This window comes from Grammomys surdaster, unplaced genomic scaffold (genome assembly GCF_004785775.1).
Source record: "Grammomys surdaster isolate TR1022 unplaced genomic scaffold, NIH_TR_1.0 183, whole genome shotgun sequence".
Lineage (NCBI taxonomy): Eukaryota > Metazoa > Chordata > Mammalia > Rodentia > Muridae > Grammomys > Grammomys surdaster.
This window is the reverse complement of record NW_021604628.1, coordinates 46,455-69,109: the sequence shown is the minus strand read 5'-3', so window position 1 is coordinate 69,109 and position 22,655 is coordinate 46,455. Positions and strand designations below refer to the sequence as shown.

The 22,655-nt window shown below is 50.7% G+C and overlaps 1 protein-coding gene across 1 annotated transcript in view; it reads right to left on the bottom strand.

Annotated features, from left to right (window-relative positions):
• The window catches only part of Pnpla1 (patatin like phospholipase domain containing 1), a 33,369-nt gene extending 17,899 nt beyond the window's left edge, over positions 1-15,470 (bottom strand). Inside the window, exon 1 of the mRNA XM_028767965.1 lies at positions 15,266-15,470. Within this exon, the coding sequence (XP_028623798.1) occupies positions 15,266-15,470 (205 nt within the window). The remainder of the gene's footprint in view (positions 1-15,265) is intronic.
• Positions 15,471-22,655: the final 7,185 nt, after the last annotated feature.

The window sequence follows — 22,655 nt, the reverse complement described above, 5'->3', positions numbered from 1 at the left end:
CTGTCTCTCCCTCCTCCCTCACTGTCTCTCCCTCCTCCCTCACTGTCTGTCCCTCCTCCCTCGCTGTCTCTCCCTCCTCCCTCGCTGTCTCTCCCTCCTCCCAGCTTCTTTGGTGATAGGGAGGAGAGATGGATAAGTAACCAGGTCAAACAAATGTCCTTCAGTGGAGTCAACCATTAGCAGTTGTGATGGTTCAGGCAGTCATCCCAGAGCTCTGGAGAAAGAGGCAGGAGGGTTGCTTCAAGTTCAAATTGAATCTGGTCTATGTTGCAAATATTGGACCATACTGTGAACCCTGAGATTCCATTGTTTACTGATAAAAAAAAAACAACTGATTCTAGTTGTGGTGTATGCTCTTAGTACACACTTTTAATCCCTCTGGGTAGAAATACCTTAGTACACATCTTCAATCCCAAACAGTGAAGTTAGTTTGTAGAAGGAAGCACCTTTTGTTTTGTTTTTCGAGACAGGGTTTCTCTGTGTAGTCCTGGCTGTCCTGGAACTCACTCTGTAGACCAGGCTGGCCTCAAACTCAGAAATCCACCTGCCTCTGCCTCCCAAGTGCTGGGATTATAGGTGTGTGCCACCACTGCCTGGCAGGAAGCACCTTTGAAAGTGTTTGAAAGTGATGTCTAATTGAGTGGCAGACAAAGTGACGAATCAGAGAAAGATTTAACAGAATAGGATCTGCCCAACTCTGACAAGATCAGAAGCAAAGAGAGGTTATTTAAGAGAAGAGAGAGAAAGTGGAGAAAAGAAAAGGAAGCAGTTTTACCGAAAGAGTTTTACACGGATGGCTGCAGAGAGAGAACAAGCTAGACACAGGTGAAGACAGAATGAGCCAGAGAATGAGAAGGAATCATAAGATTAGAGCAGATTGCCCAGTTAGTATGAGGCCAAGCAGAGCAATTCAGTGAGAAGCCGAGAGAACCCAGATTGAATCAGTCGGCTTGGAGAGGCGTTTGAGCCAGAACAGCTGAGTCGAACCAGCCAGAGCTCAGAAAGAGCTAGAAAGGGTGATCTTACTCATTAGCAAGAACTAGAGGCTAAAACATTCTAGGCTTACATTAGATTGTACAAAGGCTCGAGGCTTCCAGGACTAGGCCTAGGTTAGCAGACTGATGTAATAAGAAGATAATTACAAGCCGGGCGGTGGTGGCGCACGCCTTTAATCCCAGCACTTGGGAGGCAGAGGCAGGCGGATTTCTGAGTTCGAGGCCAGCCTGGTCGCCAGGGCTACACAGAGAAACCCCATCTCGAAAAACAAAAAAACAAAAAAAAAAAAGACAATTATATCAGGTGAGTAAACGTTACTTTACAGGTCTACATAGAGAGTTCTCCAGCCACGCTCACAGGGAAGACCCTGCCTCAGAGAGAGAGGTGAGAGAGAGAGAGAGAGAGAGAGAGAGAGAGAGAGAGAGAATATCAAACACGACCATTGCTGGGTTTGGAGCCTTTGCTTCTTTACGTCACCTGGAAGACAAACCTTGGGCATGTGCATCAGGGAAAGTCTAGACAGAGTTCACTGAAGAGAATATCCAGTCAAAGTGGGCAACACCATTGCCTGGCCTGGGCTGGAGTCCTGAACTGCCTAAGTGGGAGAAAAGGAGCTGGGTACCACCCTTGATCTCTCCTGAGTCCTCACCAGCCGTCTCAATCTCCCACTGGTGTGACGTCCCTGTCACGATGGACGGCACTCTCAAACTGAGCCAAAATGAAGCTTTCTTCCTACATTACTTTTGTCAAGTAGTTTTGTCACTACAAGTAGTGACAGTTTCCAGGCTGCCAGGCTCCTTCGGTGATGGTTTCTACACCAACCTCAGCCACATGGGGGTTTGAAAAGTAATATCTTGGGCTCAGTGTGTCCTGGTCATGAAACCCCAGGCTAGTTGCCCCGACCCAGTCCTCACCAGCTGCTTCTACTACAGGTGACTGTCTCTCTCTCTTTTTTTTTTCTCTCTCTCTTTTTTCCCACGAGGGGAGGTTTATTCAGGAGATAGGAGGGAGAGCAGAGAGGTAGAGGAGTGGAGGCCAGCCATGACCACGTGGAGAGAGGGGGAAGGGAAGGGGGGAGGGGAGAGGACAACCTGCAGGCACTGGGTTGAGGAGAACAAGAGAGGTACAGGTGACTGTCCTCGTGTGTGTGTGTGTGTGTGTGTGTGTGTGTGTGTGTCTGTGTGTGTGTGTCTGTGTGTGTGTGTGTCTGTGTGTGTGTGTGTCTCTGTGTGTGTGTCTGTGTGTGTGTCTGTGTCTGTGTGTCTGTGTGTGTCTGCCTATGAAGCCTCCCCACTCTCCTCAATAACCCATCAGGATGCTGTATCTGCAAACTCCCTTCAGGAACCTTCCAGATAGACTGGGAATCCTCTCACCTAGTCAGTGTCTAGGACAGCGGTGCTTGTGCTTGTCCAGGGAACATTGACGCTTGACTCTTCAGTGAAAGCCTGGCCGTCAGGTGAGGTCACACACAGACAGGGAACACATTCAATTATGGTATATGGCCTCCTATATCCCAGGCTGGGCTCAAACTTACTATACTGCCAAGAATGACCTTCTAACCCCAGTCTCCTCTCTGTATCTCCCCGGCGGTGAGATTGCCAGAAGGGAAGTCTGTAACCAGCAAGAATCAATAGTATTGATTAGTGTGGCCAACTCAGGCTTCAAAAGCCTCCAGTGTAAGGAAGTTCAGCAGGAAATGAAGGCTGGGACAAGGACTCTGTCGGGGCAGTGTGAAGGAAGTCACAACAATAACTTCTAGCTACTCGGGGAGTTTCATCGTCTCTAACCACAGATCTGTACTGGAAAGCCAGGCAGATTTGCTTCCAATCCCAGGGTCACACAAGCCGTCTGGGGCAGCACTGGCTACTTAGGTATGTTCATTCAATTCCACCATCTATAAAATAAGGAGAGAGCCCGGTGTGGTGACTCAGCAGGTAAAGGCACTTGCCAGTGAGCCTGGGTTCTATCCCTGGGAACCACAGGCTGGAGAGAGTTAATTCACACAAGTTGTTCTCTGACCTCCACAAAGCACATATGTGCTGTCTGTGCTCCCATGACCAAATGTGCCCACATGTGTGCATGCACACACACACACACTTTTAAAAAATAAAAAGTTGGAGATATACAAACACACACACACACACACGAACATGGTTTCTTTGTGTAGCCCTGGCTATCCTGGAACTTGCTTTGTAGACCAAGCTAGACTTAAACTCAGAGATCTACCTGCTTCTGCCATCCAAGCACTGGAATTAAAGGCCAGGGAGTACCACCATGCCCGGCAGTTACATATTTGTAACATGGGTAAAATATTCCTTGGGACTGAGGATTTGCCCAGGTGGTAGAGTGTTTTCTCAGCATCCACAAAGCCTTAGTCCATCTCCAGCAGTGCATAAACTGGACTTGGTGTGTACCTGCAACCCCAGCGCTGTGGAGGTGGAGGCAGGAAGATCAGGAGTTCAAGGTTACCCTCTGCTACGGAGCAAGTTAGAGGCTAGCCTGAGCTACATAAGACCCTGTCTCACAAAAACCAACCACCAAAAGAGAATATCACCTTTGTTGAGTTATGAGACAGTGTGATAACTCCCTGCATATAGTATGCTCTCAATCTTGGACATGCATGTAAACATTCATGTGACATGAACTAAGCATCCACCAAACAAGGCAGCAACCTTTCCCTGCATCCCCTTTAAGCTGTGTCAAAGTAGGGGGCTGGAGAGATGGCTCAGTGCTTCAGGGTACTGGCTGTTCCTTCAGAGGACCCAGATTTGATATCCAGCACCCAGATGGTTGACTCACAACCATCTTCAACTCCAGTTCTGGGGGATCTGACACCCTTTTCTGGCCTTCATGAGCACATCAGACATGCGGCACACAGACAGACACGCAGACAAAGCACCCACACACATGAAAATAAATACATTTAAAATAAGATACCAAATACATGGACGTAGTAAAAACCGTGACTGAGAGGGTGGACCCGCGGTCTCGGGAGTTACAGGGCCAGTCTGGTAACACGCCTCTTCAAAGAGAGATGGCTGGAGGTTGAGTTTGGAAAAAAAAAAATCAGGGGCTGGGACAATCACCAAAGGAGAAGAAAAGAGATAATTGGATGCCTGTGTATGTTATTTGATTAAATTGGAAATATTTACCCCTTTCCCAAGAGCAAAGAGGTCTTACTAATCCTTAGTATTCAATATAGCGTCCAGAGTCCAGGCAGATGTTTAATGAACTGAATGCATAGCATATATAGATAATGATGAATAAATTAGCGAGCTTCAGAAATCAAAAGGGAACACTGAGGCCCGAGGAGACAAGCAGTTATTCAAGATGACTCAGAGAGTTAAAGCAGATGCCCGTCTTCCCTTCCCCCACACAGAGGTGAACGGGCACTGCAGGCCGACCCTGCAAATGACTGTATCCTGTTCTTGGATGTGCAAAAATTAGGCCCTGCTGTGTGGGATGCATCTGGGAAGGAGGCTGGGGCTACACGCACATACACACTCGCCTAGTCTCGGTAGACTGGTAACCTAGCAACAGCCTTTGGCTTAGCCAATCACAGTTGGCCAGTCAGCACTCCCTTGACTGCTCGGGGAAGCTGAGCTGAGGTGGCTTCTGGGAGGCAGGAGTGAGCAGATTCCCAGGGAAGCCCCGACAAGGCTCGGAATCCCTGGGTGAGGAACCTGCACGCCTTAGGCTCCTGTCTGCGCTCCAAATTGCAGGCTGGAGTCCCAGCTGTGTTTTCCCGTGGGCCCGTCTTGACTACCTCACTACATTCTAATAATAACTGTTATTATTATCTTAATGAAAGTAGTTCACCCAAACAGGCTTTCCCGAGTAGAGTCTGTTTATCTTCAAGTGACAGTCAGACTCTAAGGGCAGCGATCTTGGTTTATGTACCACACACTGCAGAGGCACCGATAAAAGCATTTTGCCTTAAAGCTACCCTGTCGCTCTCGGAAAGTCTGTGGGGACCCTCTGGTACGGCCAGTTTTCAGCCAGAGAAGGCTTTGTGCCAGGCAAATCTAAAGTGAAAATTGATTATCTAAAACGACTAAACACAAGCTGGTAAGGAATGAAACTGGATGGGGGTTGAACCCCGTGTGACTGCCTGGCCCCATCTTACACAGGAAACACCCCCTCCCAAAAAAAATTCCTGGAAATGAATAGTTCTAAGAGTCTAGGTCAAGGGCTGGTGAGATGGCTCAGCGGTTAAGAGCACTGACTGCTCTTCTAGAGGTCATGAGTTCAAATCCCAGCAACCACATGGTGGCTCATGACCATCTACAATGAGATCGATGCCCTCATATGGGTGTCTGAAGACAGCTACAGTGTACTTACATATAATAAATAAATAAATCTTTAAAAAAAAAAAAGAGTCTAGGTCAAGAATACTAGACCAGATGCAGGGAGGATTGCTCAAGGGATTAAAAATGCTTGCCTGGAATACATGAGATCCCAGTTTGGTCCCCAGAACCCATGCAAAAGCTGTGCTCCTGTAACCCCAGTGCTAGCAACAGGGAGCCAGCTAGATCCATGCGGCTCACCAACCAGCCTAGCCTAACTAACCAGCCTAGCCTAACTAACCAGCCTAGCCTAACTAACCAGCCTAGCCTAACTAACCAGCCTAGCCTAACTAACCAGCCTAGCCTAACAGGAAAGCCCCAGCTCCCCTCCCTGTGAGATGATAAAAAAGAAACAAACATGTGGGTGGCTCCTGAAGAAAGACATCTGAGGTTGATTCCTGACCCCAGGTGCACACAAAGCCATGTGCACCTGTACAAACATGCACTAACGGGCAGCCCCTCACATGCGAATACCAGACCAGCCCCTCTTTGTCTGCTTTTGCAGATAGAAATTCCAGTCCAGGATAAAACTGAAGGTGAGAAGATGCGTGGATGGTTGAGTGGGCGGGTGGGTGGGTGGATGGATGGATAGTGGATGAATAATTGGGTGGGTGGGTGGATAAGTGGGGTGGTGGGTGGATGGGTAAGGTTGTGGGTGGGTGGGTGGATGGGCAGATGGATGAGTAAGGTTGTGGGTGGGTGGATGGGTGGATAAATGGGTGGGAAGCTGCATACATGAATGGACACACACTCTTAAGTCACCCTATGTTAGCAGAAATATGTTATTAGCAGCACACACACAACACACACACACGCATATACACACACAATTTTTTAAAAGCCTTAGAATTTAAAAAAACTTATACTGAAGTATGTTATGGTGGTTCACACCTGTAACCCCCTTCAAGAAACTGATGCAGCAAGATTGCCATGAGTTAGAGGGCAGCCTGGGCTACCTAGTGATTTCTAGGCCAGCCTAGGCTACATAGTGAGATCCCATTCCCAAAACAACCTAATGGAACTCTGATAGGCTTCTGTCAGTTGCCGTGGGAATGGGCTCATAGCCTGGATTCCAGCCTTCTGTCACAGACCCCTTTCTTGCTTTGGACATTATAGTTCTAGGTGTTTCCCCACCCTTGTGCACCTCTCCCCAAGATTCCAGGCACATTCTCCTGGCATTCATCTGTGAAAAGGTGGAGGAGTCTTACGGATCATGCTGAACTAACACAGAGGGAATGAATATGTCTAGAAAGTTCTCACTCAATACCTCAGGGCCATCAGTTCCCTCCCTCCTCCTTTCTCTGTCATCTTTGGAGATTGTGATCCAAGGTAGAAATCTACACTGGCCCCATCCACATCCTTTGGCACGAGTGAGACACCCTAGGGTGAAGTCAGGACTGTGGATATCTCTCACATGTTGGGTTGTGTGTGTGGCAAGGCACTCCTTCAGCCACGAATCTCTGCAGTTGGACACCTTGGCAGAGCAAGACTAGGCCTCCTGTCCACCATGGTTCCACCCTCACTGTCAATCTTGATAACTAGTCATTTCTGCTGATGGTAGGAGAGTCCTGGATGCTGTCAGGCTCTGCAGGGCCCTGCCCCACCCCTGTGTGACTTGGGTCCTGCTCTCTTCAGGGGTGCCCTTCCTGGTTCCTCCTCGGTGCCTGCCACTGAGGTCAAGTCCTAGACACACTCACTTCCGATGGGCAATGGGGCCACCTCTTCTACAGCACAGACCAAGGCTCAACTGGTAACACTGAGCTGGGAAGGGGGAGGTGGAGCACGTCCTAAGGCAGGGGCTCAGATCAAGCACTGGCCAGGCCTCTGCAAGCCCAGGGTACCATAGATGTCCCTCCCCAGCCAAAACAGCCTTGTGACCTGGTGGCCCTCTAGTCTCCAAGTTGGTCTGAGGCAGGAAACAGTTTCTCTATTCTTTTTCTTTTTGATGGTGTTGGGATTGAACCTGGGGCCTCATGCACTATAGACAAGCACCCTGTCATTTTATGTCCCCCGTTAACAGTCATACCTAAAGACAACATTACCCACGTACATTACGATACTCAGCCATTGGCTCTCGATTCTTTGGCTGCATATCCACCCCCCCACACACACACACCCCACTCGCTGAGAGCAGGCCTCCACTTCCCAGCATCCTTTGCTACCAGGCTAGGCTATGTGACTAAGTTCTGATCCACAGATGAGGGCTCACAAGGTGTGTGTCACCTCTGAGTCCCACCTCAAAGGGAAGGGGTGTGTCTGCTTCCCCCTCTGACTAAATGGAATGTGGACACGGACAGGGCACAGGGCAACACTTCTGTGCACCTTGATGGTGCTTGTGGACTCCTGAGACTGGGCTTGAGGGTCTATAGAGAATGCCACACATAGACCTTAGGGGAACTAGGACATGCGCTGTAGAGGCAAGACCCTCTTCTGCCGCTCCCAATAATACAGCTCTCCCAACAGTCTCCTGGGAGTGTGGAAGGCTCCCAGAGATTGGGCACCACTGATTCCAAGAGAGCTCTGTGCCAACAGGGAGACCGACGTCTCTTCCACTGTAAAGCAGGTAAACTGATGCAGAAAGGTAGCACTTGGGCCAGATGACATCCGGGAGCAGAGTGGAAGGGTATGGAGATGGATCCTGGTCTGAAGTCTATCCCTCCTTGCTAAATCCTACCCAGAAAGGCCACAGGGAAGCAAGGAGCCCTGGAGAGAGCCACTCAGACTGCTCACAATTTCTTAGCTCCTGTTCTCGGGGGGGGGGGCAAAGCTGTGACCCTGATCCGAATTCCTCCCTGGGAAAGTCTCAGCTTGGCCGCTACCTATCTGAGAGCAGACCAAGGGGCGGCAAGAACCGAGTGCCTGCTTTATGTAGTGCCAGGCATCAAACTCACCTCCAGACAGGCGGCCTACCAACTGAGCCACATCTCCAGCCCTGGATGTTTGTTTTGTTTTGAGCCTTCTACAGTAACAAAGCAGTTGGAGGCTGAGTTGACATCCCTTGGTCAACACTGAAGCTAAATAAAGACATGAGGGGTTATAACGTCATCCTGTAGGATATCCTCAGTCTTTTCCATGTTAAAAAGAAAGAAAAGCATTTTTAAATGGACAGAAATGCTTGCAAACGCACTATTTACGATAGCCCAAAGTAAAAACAACCCAGAGGTCCATCGTCGAAAGGATGAATAGGTGTAGTAATATTATTCAACCATTGGAACAAACACCAACTGGTCCATGCCAAATCCTGGTGAATCTTGATAACATCGCGCAGAGGGCCAGGTGCAAACTAGTGTACGTATCACCTGCCTATTACATGTGAAGAACTGTGTTATATCAAATGTGTTCATCGGTGTGAAGACGTCGCAAAAGCGCCTAGCACCCTGCCTGGTCCTCATGGGAGATGACGACACCATTTATTTGGTCATCAGGTTTGCCTTTACCACTGAGTCATCCTGCCTCCAGCCCAAGTCTTTCTTACTGTGGGTGTTGACCCATGATGTCAGTCATAGGTCACCTCGGTTCACGTAATGCACCTCAGTAATGCAGGGGACACCGGCATGGCTACCAGCCTCATGGCCACTGGATGGATGGCCGGCAGTCCTGCTTGGGCTCTTCCCAGAATCCATTGCTCCCTTTCCTCAGCTTTCCCACTTGAGAAGCCTTTGCAAACCGAAGTTCCTCTCTCTGAAACCGTGACATCAGGTGACCTGTGCCGTCCATCTTCTGGACACACTGGTTTGTCCACTTTGTCACCCCATACTCCTACATCCTTGCTGGAGGCCTCCGGTCCTGCCCAGCCTGTCTCTCCCTGCCTAACTCCTACTCATAGTGCCGGCTCCCTCAGGCTGTTCTGACTGGAGGCACTGGCCTTCCACTGTGCCTTTCTAGAACCCAGGAGACACTTCTTTCTCATGTTAGAATAACACCATGGAGAGGCAGGCGTGGTGAGACATCCCTGTGGTCCTGGTACTTAGGAGGTGCAGACAGGAGGAATATGAGTTTGAGGTCAGCCTTGGCTACATGAAGGGCCAGCCTGGCCTACCTGAGACCTCATCTCAAGAAAAGAAAGCATGAGACAGACAGAGAAGGAAAGCATGGACAGAAGGGAAGAAGGCTTGCCCTAAAGTCTTTTGGGGAGGGGTCTTTCTGGAGTAGCAGCTAAAGGGGGTGGGGCTGCCAGACCTCCAAATCTTTATCCTTTGATAAGAAATTATTTTGGGGCTGGCAAAATGGCTCTGCGTGTAAAGGCACTTGCTGTTAAGCCTGAAGATCTGAGTTTGATCCCTGGGACCAACACAGTGGGAGGAAAGACCAGATTCCTGCCCTCTGACCCCCCACAGGTGCGCCATGTGTGCGACTTCCACATACTCACAATAAAGGAATGAATGAATGTAACTTAAAATACCCTATAAAGCAGTTATCTTCAAAATACAGGAAATTCAGCTCTGTGAGACTGTGTCCCACTTCTGGACACATCAGAAACTCTGGAACCCCCGCTGGTTGTCATGGAGACTGCCTCTCCTCAAATAAATGGTGATGTCATCTCCCAGGAGGACCAGGCAGGGTGCTGCTAAGTGCTTTTGCAATATCTTCTGCACTGACTGAAGTAGACCCAGGAGAAAGTGGGCCCTCGGCAGCATTCAGTTTCCCCAGGGATGAGGCAGAGAAGTCTCTGGTCAGAGAAGCCCCACATGGAAGCAACTTTAAAATACCCTATAAAGCAGTTATTTAAAGATTTCTTTTAAAGAAAAAAAAAGAAAGAAAGACAAGACAGCATCAGAATGGATCGGAAGGTAAAGGTGCCTGCTGCCAAGACAGATGAGCTGAGTTTGGTACCCAGAACCGAGGGAAGCAGAGGAAACCGTAAGTAAGCGGAGGACTGAGTCACTGTGCTCTTGACCTGGGCACCGCCATGTCAAAGACCCAATGTGTTGGCCTTGTGGGAATGGCAAAGCCTTCCTCTAGTCCCCGTGTGGATGTTGACAGTGTGTGCAGAAAATGCCCACCATAGCTTTCTCCCCCTGATACCTACAGCCTGCAGATTTCTCCCCTGCAGAGAGAGAGACTGTTCCTACCAAGATTAGCTAAACCTGCTTCAGTTGTATGTAATAAACATGCCTTCTTGTCCAGAAGTATATAATAACCCTGTCCCCTTACCCAGCTGCATATAATAACTGTGCCTCCTTGTCCAGCTGTGTATAATAACCCTATCTCCCGGTATATCTGTATGCACTATCCCTGCCACCTTGTCTAGCTGTTTGACCCCCCCCCCAGCTGTATATAGTAACCCTGCCACCTTGTACAGCTGTATGCAATAGCCCGTCCCCTTGTACAGCTGTGTATAATAACCCTGTCCCCTTGTCCAGCTGTGTATAATAACCCTGCTACTTTGTACAGCTGTATATAGCCTGTCCCCTTGTCCAGCTGTGTATAATAATCCTGCCACCTTGTCCAGCTGTGTATAGCCTGTCCCCTTGTCCAGCTGTGTATAATAATCCTGCCACCTTGTCCAGCTGTGTATAACCCTGCCACCTTGTACAGATGTGTATAATAACCCTGTCCCCTTGTATAGCCACCTTATACAGCTGTGTATAAATTGTATCTCCTGGTTTGTCTGTATGTAATTACCCTACTTCTATGAGCTGTATATAAACCGTATCTCCTGGTTTATCCATATGTAATTACCCTGCCGCTGTGTCCTGCTGTCTGTAATAAACACACTGAGCTTCTAGGATGCTACAGTTTCTCCATCAGCAAGCTCCATCCACACCAACCCAGCTTTCCTGTGTATCTGTCATTTCTTCATCCCCTGACACCCACAGTCAGGGTTAGAAGGCCCAAGCTGTGCAGGGACATAGCCTAGGACCTACTCCTGGTGGCAGGAGAGAAGCCACTCCTGAAAGTTGTCCTCTGACCCTATGTTCAATGTGGCACCTGTGCACCTGCACGTGCACAGACACTTGCTCATGCACACACACAGTGAGTATAATAAAAACAATTTCAAAAGGCAACAGATCTCCAGTTATATATACAAGAGTGGTCCTGCGTAAAGAAAGAGGTAATGAACACACTCTTTCAGCTACTACGGATGTGTGTCAAATCCCTGAGAACAAGGCTATCAGGGAAAACCCTCGGACCCTCCTAGCCAGTGCTGAGCCAGCAGGAAATGCTTTGGAAAGAGAAGCCCCTTCACAGCAGCAAAACCCATAAGAGCCTTAGAGATAAACCTGGTCCCAGAGGCTGAGGCAGGAGAATCACCATGAATTCCAAGCAAGCCTGGTCTACAGAGTGAGACAAAAACAAAACAAAGATCCCTAGATTGATAAACACAGTAAGTGACACCCAGCGTCGGTGTCTTCATTAAAGGGCACAGGGGTTATATTTACCATGGGAGGCTTAATTCCAGATAAAATCGAAACTGGGCCTTTCATGGTGGAGAGGGCAAAGAGGCTGAGAATGATAGAGGAAAGGTTTGAAGGAAGAGGGAGAGGGAAGAGGAGGAGGAGGAGGAAGAGGGAGAAGAGGAGGAGGGGGAGAAGGACCGAGGGTGGGGGTAAGAGGAGGGAAGAGGTTTCTGGGGCACTAGACAAGCATGTGGCACACACACACACACAAAAGTAAGCAAAACTTCTATACACATAAAAGTCAAAATAAATGCATTCTTTAAAAAAAAAGATGTCTTGAAAATGCAGGGCATGCTGGTTCGGGTATGTGTGGTGTGTATGCACACATGTGTATACATGTGTGTGCTGATATGTGCAACCTATGCTTGAGATTCTGGCACCAGAGAGGCTGAGGCAGAGGTAGCAGGACTCCTGGGGCTCCCTAGCCAGTTAGTCTAGCCTCGTTGGTGAGTTCCAGGTCACAGGGACTGATTCAATGGAGGTGTATGGTGTTTCTGAACTAACACCGAGGGTCTCCTCTGCCTGCCACATGTTGGAGAGGACACAAATACACACATTCACACACACACATATGACACACACATACATGTATCACACACACACATCTCTCTCTCTCACACACACACACATATCATACACACATCTCTCTCACACACACCTCACACACACACACCACTCCTGTGTGTCTCTGGGGCCTAAGCTGTACAGTCACTTCAGACAATCCTCCAGCACGGCATAGAAGAGCCCACCACAGGCTACTCTTGAGTCTAAGGGCTTGCATGCATCTTGGGGATGCCAGACTCCAACCAGCCTGCTCACTGCAACATTGTTTCCAACCACAGGACTTGGGGTGTCCATCCGCAAAGCAATGAACTGAGCAGGGGTTTGTATTAGTGGTACATGGAGACTTGGGTCCAGGCCCCCACCGAGCTTCTGATAACAGATCAATACCCCGGTTACCCATCCTCTCCTCTGTCTGGTAAATGTTCTCCCAAAGTACTTTCTTTTTGTTTTGACACGGGGTTTCTCTATATGGCCTTAGCTATCCTATCCTGGAACTCACTCTGTAGTCCAGGCTGGCTTTGAACTCATATAGATTCACCTGCCTCTGCTTCTCATGCACCAGGATTAAAGGCCTGCACCACTGTGCCTCGGCCCAATATATTTTCCAGCCCATCCCCTTGGTGAGTCAGGTCTGTGTAAAAACTCTCCCCTCCCCCATGCTAACCCCGCATGTCACAAAGCCAGCATCCCATGGGAATCCACTCTGCCAAGCAGCGACAGGGTTTAAGTCATTCATCATGTGTCTACTCTGGACAGACTTCAGGTTGAACTTCCCACCTACTGTTTATATGACCTCAGGCTATAGAAGTGTCCTGTGACTCTGTTTCTTTCTTTGTATAAAAGGAGATAACAGTTTCCCCCCTCGGAAGGAGCTGTAAAGTCTGGATGAGTTAATACACTAAAAACTTCAAACAGGATCTGAGACAAAGGATATTCTGGTTATCAGGAAATCATAGGGCAGTAAAATGTCTGAACTGGATTGGTCCATACACCTCACTCCTCCTTACACCCTGCTAGACTTGTATACCATGCTGGGTCTAGGCCTTGATCCTTCCTAGAGGCCCCTTCAGGACTTCCTCCCATGCCCTGTAGTGGTCCACGGTGGCCTCAGGCTGGCTAAGCAGGTTTCTTATTTCTTCTATTGAATAAACTGAATTGATCCTAAAAGGGGTTTCTCCGTGTAGCCCTGGCTGACCTGGAACTCACTCTGTAGACCAGGCTGGCCTCGAACTCAGAGATCTGCCTGCCTCTGCCTCCCGAGTGTTGGGATTAAAGTCTGGGATGGTATATTTTTAAGAACTTACGATAAGGCAGCAGAGGCCAAGGCTAGGGATGTGGTTTACAGGGTAGAACGTTTGCCTAGCCTGTGCAAAGCCTTAGGTTCGATTCCCAGCACTGCAAACATGGGCATGGAAGTGTAGGCCTCTTACCCTGGAAGAGAGGAGGCAGGAGGATCAGAGGTTAAGGTCATCCTCGGCTACATAGAGAGTTCAAGGCTAGCCTGTGCTACATGGGACCCTCCCTAAAATAAAAAGATAAGGGGAGTCTGAGAGCATTTGCAGGGATGGGAAAGGTCAGGGCCTCCTCCCACGGACCCTGTCTCCAGGGCAGGGAGCCTGCAACCCCAGGCAGGGGTGGACTCTTACCTTTCCAAAGGCCTGGCATCCTTCCCTCTGGGTGAAAAAGCATTGGGTGTGCAACCACAGAGGGCCCGTGCCTAAGAAAGATCTGGGAAGATCTTTGTCCCTCTCTTTGCCCAGGCTTGAGGAGGGCGAATGGACTAGGGGCTGCAGGATGGGCAGAAATTTTAACTCTCTTGTCCCACTGTTTCTTATAAACTATTAAAAAGGAGATGGTCCCTTGCCTGTGTGTGTCAATCAGTGAGGACCCTACTGTTAACCTTTCGGGCGAAGCCCACACCCCCACCGGCTGCTGTCTCCTCAGAGATCCAACAGCTGACACCTCAGTTGGTCTCAACTCTACCTTCTAGCACATTCTAAACCCAATCTCTGTTACCCCTGCAGAGAGGAGGCAGAAGGATCAGAAGCTAAGGCCATCCTCAGCTACATAGAGAGTCCAAGGCTAGATCCAATAGCTGATACCTCATAACACACTCATCCCCTGGTTGGTTTCTGCTCGGGCATCCTTAAAACCACCAAATTAGACAGTTGGCGGTTTCCAGCACTCCATACCCCGGTCACAAAGCTGTTCACTCCTATGGATGAAGTTCTTCCTTTGACAGACCCAGGTCAGTCCATTGTGGGATTGTCCCAATAGCGGAGACTGGAGCACAGGGAGATCAGCAACTGGCTTCTGTGTGTACAGAACTGAATGCCAGGGCTAGGACTCAGTTTGGGGGACATACTCGGCACCCCACAGGCGTCAGCCCTGGGTTGGAGTTGGCCAACAGAGTCTCAAGTCATCATGACCCCCATCCCTTCCACCATGACATGAAAGATGTCTCTATTTGGAAGTTTGTTATGCGTCCTTTCTCTCTAGAACGTTCTAGAACTTCAGCTCCACAGCCTGGCATTGAGCAGGTGTGAGGTGGCCGGGTCTGTGCTCTACACTGTTAGGACAAGGAGGCTGTTGCTCATAGCCCTGGGTCAGCACTGTGGCCTCTGGCCCACCAGGGCACAGCTGAAGCTGCCACACTGTTCCCAGCTTCTCCTCAAACCCGTGCGGTTTGCACGTTGGGAAACCCCTCCAGACTAGGAAGATAAGGTAGTGTTTACATTTTAAAAGAGCCTCACCCAACCTCGCTCACGGCCAGACAGTAGTGTTCTGGCTCAACACAGAGGGAGGAGTGTGTTTGTGTGTGTGTGTGTGTGTGTGTGTGTGTCTGAGAAGGGGGGCTAGCCTGGCACTTCCCCAGGGCACTTCCAAGCTTGTACAGGGTCTGCTCTGAGGAGTCCCACCAGGATCCCCTCTTCAGAGACAGCAGAATAAAGGTCTTACCCATTTCGATCCCGCAGATGACCAAGGCCGCAATCACTGCTCCAGCTGAGGTCCCTGCAAAGCGATGCGCCGTGTCCAGCATCCTCGGGGCCAGATCTCGAAGAGCATCCACGGCTCCAGCCTGGTAGTAGGAAAGGAACCCGCTCCCGGAGAAGGAGATGGAATGAGGGGTGTCTGGGTCTCCTTTGAACACCTGTTCGTCCATCTTCGGGGCCTCTGACCTCCCGGCGGAGGAAGAACCCACACCTATCTGCCTTGGTTCAGTCTCTCTTTCCGTGCCAGCCAAGAGCCGGGAATGTGGCAACTCTACCGGCTCAGCCAGGCACCCACGGTTGGTTCATCCAGCCACTGCCTGAGCCTGTTTAGCTCTGCTGAGAGGCACCCCTGAAGGGATGATAAGGGACCCCAGGTCCTGGATGAAATGTTGACAGTCCTCAGAGTCATGGGTAGGGGTGTGGTCCTGCAGACCCCATGCTGACTTCATGGCCTAGCTAGACTCATGGCGGGCAGAGACTCTTCAGTGCTCTCCGCCCATCCGGAGCGCACCCAGGAGCGGGCCATTCCGTGCTCCCTGCTCTGGACCGTGTCCACAGAGGCGGTGCCTCTTAGCCCTCAGCATCCAGTTGCAAAATCTCTGCCTCGCCCTGTGCCTCCCTCACTGACAGGGGACAGAGTTGCACGCCACGCCCCTAGCCGCCACGCCCCCCAGCCCGTGTCCCCCTCATTCCCAGTGTGGGCTGCCCGGGTGGCTTTGGCTTTGAAAGGGGAGGAGCAACTCATACCACCCCATGCCCCTCCCCCGCCCTCCTCAGACTCTGGAAAGTTCTTACACAAGCACCTCTCTATTTATTCTTACCTTAGGATTGGCTCTGGGCAAAAACTGTAACAGGGGAGAAGTTTGGCTCTGGGTGTTTGCCCTGGTTTGCTTCCCATTGTTGTGATAACACCGTGACCAAAAGCAACTTGGGGAGGAAAGGGTTATTTCAGCTCACAGTTTAAGGTTCATCGTGAAGGAAAGTCAGGGCAGGGTGGCAGGAGCTGATGCAGAGGCCACGGAGGGACGCTGCTTACCGGCTTGCTACCCCTCCATCGCTAACTCAGCCTGCTTTCTTACACAACCCTGGACCACCTGCCCAGGGATGGTACCGCCCACGGTGGGCGGGGCCCTATCCCATGGATCATTAATCAAGAAAAATACCCTACAGACTTGCCCACAGACCAATCTGATGGAGGCAATTCCTCCAATGAGAGTCCCTCTTCCCAGCTTCTGTCAATATCCAGCCAGCAGTCTCCTGCCTCCTTCCCAACTCTTACTCTGTCATCTCCCTGCCCCGGACCTGGTCCGTGTCCTCTTGCCTGCCTCTCAGCCCTGTGCCAGCTCCAGAGGCCAGAAGAGGGCATCCAATGCCCTGCAGCCGGAATCACAGGCAGTTGTGAGCTGCCTGATGTAGGCGCTGGAAACTGAACCCTGACCCTCAGGGAGAGCATCCGGCCCTGAGCCATCTCTCCAGCTGGAGTGCATTCTCTTAGGTGGGAGAGAGCAGACAGCTGGAGCATTCCAAGATGGCCACACAGATAAACAGCGTGAGGATGGTGGGGTGCGTGCGTGTGTGTGTGTGTGGGGGGTGTTTGCCTGTCATGAGATCCCATGTGGAGACATCGGGATCAGGGCAGAGAGATGTTTTGGTAAAGGAAGACAAGGGCTTGGGGACCGGGTTAGCTCCAGGGCTGCCCAGCATGACTCCTGGAGAGGAGGAAGTTTCCTCACAGCCCAAAAATGTCACTGCAAATCACTATGGCGGTCAAAGCTTTCCTAGTCCCCCCCCCTCCTCCTCCTCATCCTTCTCCTCTGTATTTCTCCCTCCTCTCCCTCCTCCTTTGCATTTTCTCCCTTCTCCTTATCCTCCCCCTCCACCTTCTGCTCCTCTCCCTCCTCCCACTCCTCCTTTCCCTCCTCCCCCTCCCCTTCTCTTTCTTTCTCCTCCTCCCCCACCCCCTCTCTTCCTCTTCCTCCCTCTCCCCCTCCTCCCTCTCCTCTTCTTTCCCTCCTCTCCCTCCTCTTCCATATTCTCCCTCCTCCTCTTTATCCTCTCCCTCCCCCTCTCTTCCTCTTCCTCCCTCTCCCCCTCCTCCCTCTCCTCTTCTTTCCCTCCTCTCCCTCCTCTTCCATATTCTCCCTCCTCCTCTTTATCCTCCCTCCTCCTCTACCATCATAGCCATCACTGTCACTATCACCATCACCCCATGGCAGTGGGACCAGAACTAGAACTGAGACGCCAAGCTGTCCCTCCTAGTCCCAGTTGGCCCCAGCCTCTCTATAGGTGGGGGCATGGATGTCTTTCCTGGAGTTCCCAAAAACTGACGATTCTGTCGATACAAACCGGAAATACACAGTCCGGCACCCACTAAAGAGGGAGCCTTCTTCCAGCGTTCTGTCTTCCGCAGGTCGCTTCAGACATGTGATTGTCAGATTTGAAGGGCGGGTTTTGGTTAGGGGTGTATGTGTGTGCTGTGTGTGTTGTGTAGGGGACATGTGACAGGAAGAAGCCAATGGCTTTTGGCAATGAGAACAAGGAGAAATGCCACCTCAACTCCCCCAGACCAGATACTAACAGGAGTTAGCGTCCCAGGAGTCTGACGGCGTGAAGTAAGCAGAGACCCATCCAAGCAGCCTGTAATTAACTACTACATTGCGCGAGGCTAGATTACCTCAGAAGGAGCAAAGAGGGAGGGACAGCAGACAGAGCTGGGGACCCCAGACTAGAGGTGGTGGGGGAGGTGTAAGACAGCTCTGGGCTTCCTTGGGAGGGGCGGCATGATGAACTCAGAGGCATGGGAGGTGGCCCTGGGTCAGACAGACAGGTTGACTCCCTGGATCTTTACTGCTGTTTACAAGAAGTAGGACCCGCAACAGGACATTTGGATTTTCCCCTATTTGCAAAACAGGCAGTAATTCCTAAGCTTAACAGGAGTTATAGAGGTGACAGGTAATGACTGTGCCTGCCAGGTGACACGCCTGTCAGTACCAGAAGACAATAGGGTCCAAGGTTTCTGGAGCAGATGAATCCTGGAGTCTGTGGAAGAGAAGGGAAAGGTCGGAAGGGAGACATGGGACCTCCACAGTGGAGGGGAGGATGGGGTGTGCTTGGAGCACACTCCAGCTGGAGAGTCCCAGAAGGGAGCAGAGATTAGGGTCAGTGATCCAGGAAGATGGGGTGGCTGGGCCCGGGGATGGCTGGAGGATGAATCAGCAAAGCTATTGCCACAGAGTCTTGGATGTGGGACTGGCTAGGTGAGCGAGGTGACTCACAGATAATGCTTGGTTTTCTGCCTGTGGCTAGGGAGAGGCAGGGTGCCTGTGGCAGACCGAGAAACTGGGACACCGGTGAGGAAACTGGGTGAAGATTTTATTTATCTGTCTGTTTGTCCATTTATCCATCTATCTGACCATCGTAACATTTGGGTGCTGGAAAGACAGCTCAGCATTTGCTTCTATTGCAGAGGGAGGACCTGGGTTCAAATTCCAGCACCAACGTGGGGACTTAAACCATCTGTAAATCTAGTTTTAGAGGATCTGGTGCCCTCTTCTGGCCACTAGGGGCACTACATACACATGGTATACATGCAGGCACAACAGCCATACGCAAAATAAGAATGAATTGAAAATACTATGTTTGTTTGTTTTGTTTTGTTTTTAAAGCTGGGCATGGCGTGCAATGCCTTTAATACCAGCAGTTGGGAGGCAGGAACAGGCAGACCTCTAGAGTCTGAGGCCAGGCAATGCTATATAACCTGATCTTGTCTCAAAATAAACAAATGAATAAGTAAACAAATAAGTAGATAATAGTGTGTGTGTGTGTGTGTGTGTGTGTGTTCAAGCTGTGGGCACATGTGGAGATCAAAGGATAATTTTTTTGTTTTGTTTTGTTTTGAGACAGGGTTTCTCTGTGTAGCCCTGGCTGTCCTGGAACTCACTCTGTAGACCAGGCTGGCCTCAAACTCAGAAATCCGCCTGCCTCTGCCTCCCAAGTGCTGGGATTAAAGGCCTGCACCACCACCACCCAGCTGGGATGAACTTTATCCACAGATCTCAAAGCTGTCACCCTAGGGACACACACACACAAACACACACACACACACAGCAGTGAGCTGGCAGGGGAGGCTGTTTTTTTATGAATGAGGGCCTTCTGTTGTCTTTGAAATAGTCAACTAGACTGTCTTTGTCAGCAGAGCCCAAGACAAATGATGAGCCACGGGAGATCACAGGAGTCAAGAGAGGTGGTTCTGCCTTGCTATTCTCCAGCCATGCACAGATGGGAACAGGGACAGCACGTGTCTGTTCTGCTTCTAAGAAGCATGAGCTCAGTCACGCCAACCCCAGACTCCGGGCTCCATGTTCTCAGATTCTGAGCGTTTGCAGGCCCATAATCCACCTGTGGCATGTGGGATTACCCTCCCTTGCCTAGCTGCCTTCAGACTGCCACCAGGAGGCAGTGTGACTATAGGGGCTATGAAAGGGCCTCAAAGCCAGAAGTCCTGAGATTCTTCTACGGGGTGAGGAGGCCAAGAAGGGTCAAATAGAAGCAACGGCAAAACAGGGCACTCCAAGCCTCCGCTGCTCACCCAGGCGGCGGAGTGAGCTCTCCTCTCCTCCCACACCCCCCCCACAAGGTTTTGAAGGCACCATACTCAAGCGTTTCCTTTGGTTTGGTTTTTCCTGAGACAAGGTTTCATCTGTAGCAGGCTAGCCTCAAACTTGCTATGGATGGAGCAAAGGTGGATCCTCTGGCCTCCACCTCCTGGCTAGGATTAGAGAGAGGCCTGTGCCGCTCACTGTGCTGAGTTTTCTGGGGTGCTAAGGAAGGAGAGCAGGCTCATGCTAACACTGCCAACCCCAAGCCAGATCCTGAGCCTCCTGCAGGAGATGAGGTTATAGGAAAAGGCATGCCCAGCTCACCCGGGCTCATGCTGTCTTACTGTGTGCTGAGCACAGAGGGAACTGACACATGTCCTCCCCCAAAAGAAACATCTGGAAGTTGGACCTGGAGGGTCCAGAGGGTGAGGAAGGAAGTGTTCTGGGAAGGACCTGACAGGAGTTGGGATCCTGGAGTGTTTGCGGTCCCCTTTTTCAGATGTCATAGAAAACGTATTAAGGTGGAAAAAGAAAGAGACAAACTCGGGAGTGGAGGGACAATGGTGCACAGGGCTCTAGAATCAGACTTAAAGATCCCAGCTCTGCCACTCTCTAGCTATGTGACTTGGATCAAGTCCTCTCTGAGGCTCAGTCTAGGTACAAAAGGGAGATGGATGAAATAACCTTCTTGGCATCAAGGACCATTCTCAGAAAAACAAATGGAGAAAAAAAAAAAAAGATCTTGTCCACACCAAACATTAGAAAAGTAAGCATCAGGTTACTGTTTTCAAAGAGGAAGGAGCCATGCCTCAGGACATCAAAAGAAACAGGCAGCATGGGGCTAGAGAGGAGACACATCAGCTTCTGTCTATTTTAACATCAGAGGTACCTGTGCACCCCTGTGAACAGCCTCCTGTCTGCAGCGGCGTTTGCTGGCTGTCCCCAAGGCTGCTTGCTGCAGAGCTGACTGTATACTGGTGCCAACATGGCATCGTCCTTGAACAGCTGGTGAGTGCAAACCGCCATGGGGCAGATCCTTCTCTGGCCAGGGTGGGGAGGAAGTACCTCGCCAAGTCAACATCTTACCTAGATGACTCTGGAAAACACAAACAGTGACCCTCCGCAACCTCCTGCCAGGAATGGGAATGGTTACAAGCACTTTGGGCAAAAAAATGCATTCCCCAGGTCTCTGCCTGAGCCCTGGGGATATCCTTACCCAGACTCTACAGATACCCTAGGGGAACAATTACCAGCTTTCATAGTGGCGCTCCTAGAAACAAATTATTGAAAGCACCCCATGCCGTAGGAGTGAACACCACTGTATACCACAGCCAGACACCCACTACACTGACCAAGGCCCATAACTGTAGATGCAATAAAAACAAACTGTAGCTGGACCTGGTGGTGCATGCCTGGAATCCCAGGATGTGGGAGGTAGAGGCAGGGGAATCAGGAGCTCAGAGCTAGCCTTTGGCTATGAGGCAAATTTGAGTCCAGCCTGAGCTAATCACATGGTGGTACGGATGTGAGGTCCTGAGCCCCAATCTCCAGATGCTATGTAATCCCGGTGAGGGGGCACATATCCATAATCCCCAGTGTGGACTTGGGGTTCTGAGTCACATGATCAAAAATTTAAAATACTAACCTCTAAAGACAGAAGGCAGAGGGGACATGGTGGCGGGGGTGGTGGGTGGAGGGTGGGTAGGTGGGGTGAATGGTGGAGAGCAGTTGGGGGTATGAGGGGTTAAGGGTCGGAACCAGACCTCAGTTCCAGGAGGGGGTGGACCCACAGCCTGTCCCTGAGAACTCCACAGGCTCGCTAAGTCACCTCCCCTCCAAAAGGACAGACCCACACTGACTTGGTCCAAATTTGAGTTTAGGCTTAGCTCAGGCTAGACTCTGTCCTTGGACACCTTGTAAAGGTTCTCTCTCTCTCTCTCTCTCTCTCTCTCTCTCTCTCTCTCTCTCTCACACACACACACACACACACACACACACACACACACACTTGCATCCCCACAAAGGGCTTCTGTTTACCAGGAAAAGCCACCCCTGTCTTATCTACTCCCACAGCACCCCCAATCTCCAGAGAGGGCATCTAGCTGTTGACAGGCCTGCCACAGCTCTGAGCCCCACGCTGTTCCAGCTAACCAGCTCCCCCCACACCCCCGCCACTGGGGACTCCTTATAACTGGGAGGGCTCTCCCACCATGTCTGCTGTCTTTGTTCCCACAGCTGATCAATTGCCAGTCTCCCCCTTTCCACCTTTTCTCTCTGCTCCTCTCTCTGTCCCCGAGACGAAGCCGTGGCAGACTCCCCCCAGATTCTTCTGACAATTCTCTTATCTCGAACACGAGGGGCACAGGCAGGGTCCCAAGTGTGGCCAACCCAGGACAGCCCCGTGCTCCCCTCCTTGGACCACACCTCCGCCTCAGTCCCAGCAGGGTGTGCAATCTTGTTTCCAGAACTTGGCTTCCACACAAAGCTTCCAGTCAGAGTCGGCCTCCCAGACCCTTATCTCTGATAACACCCACCCCTAGAGCTGAAGGATTCCTTTGAAGTCACTTCAGAGTCTTCTGCACCCTCCTTGCCCTGTTGTCTGAGATGTGTGTACATGCACCAAGGTCGGCCAACAGCTAGTGGGCTCTCCTTGTCCCTTTTCAATCTCGGATCTGGTGACCTTACTCTTGTAACCTCATTAGAACCTGCTCTGTTCAACTCAAAGGGACATTAGGGCAGGGCACTTGTCTGGCTTCT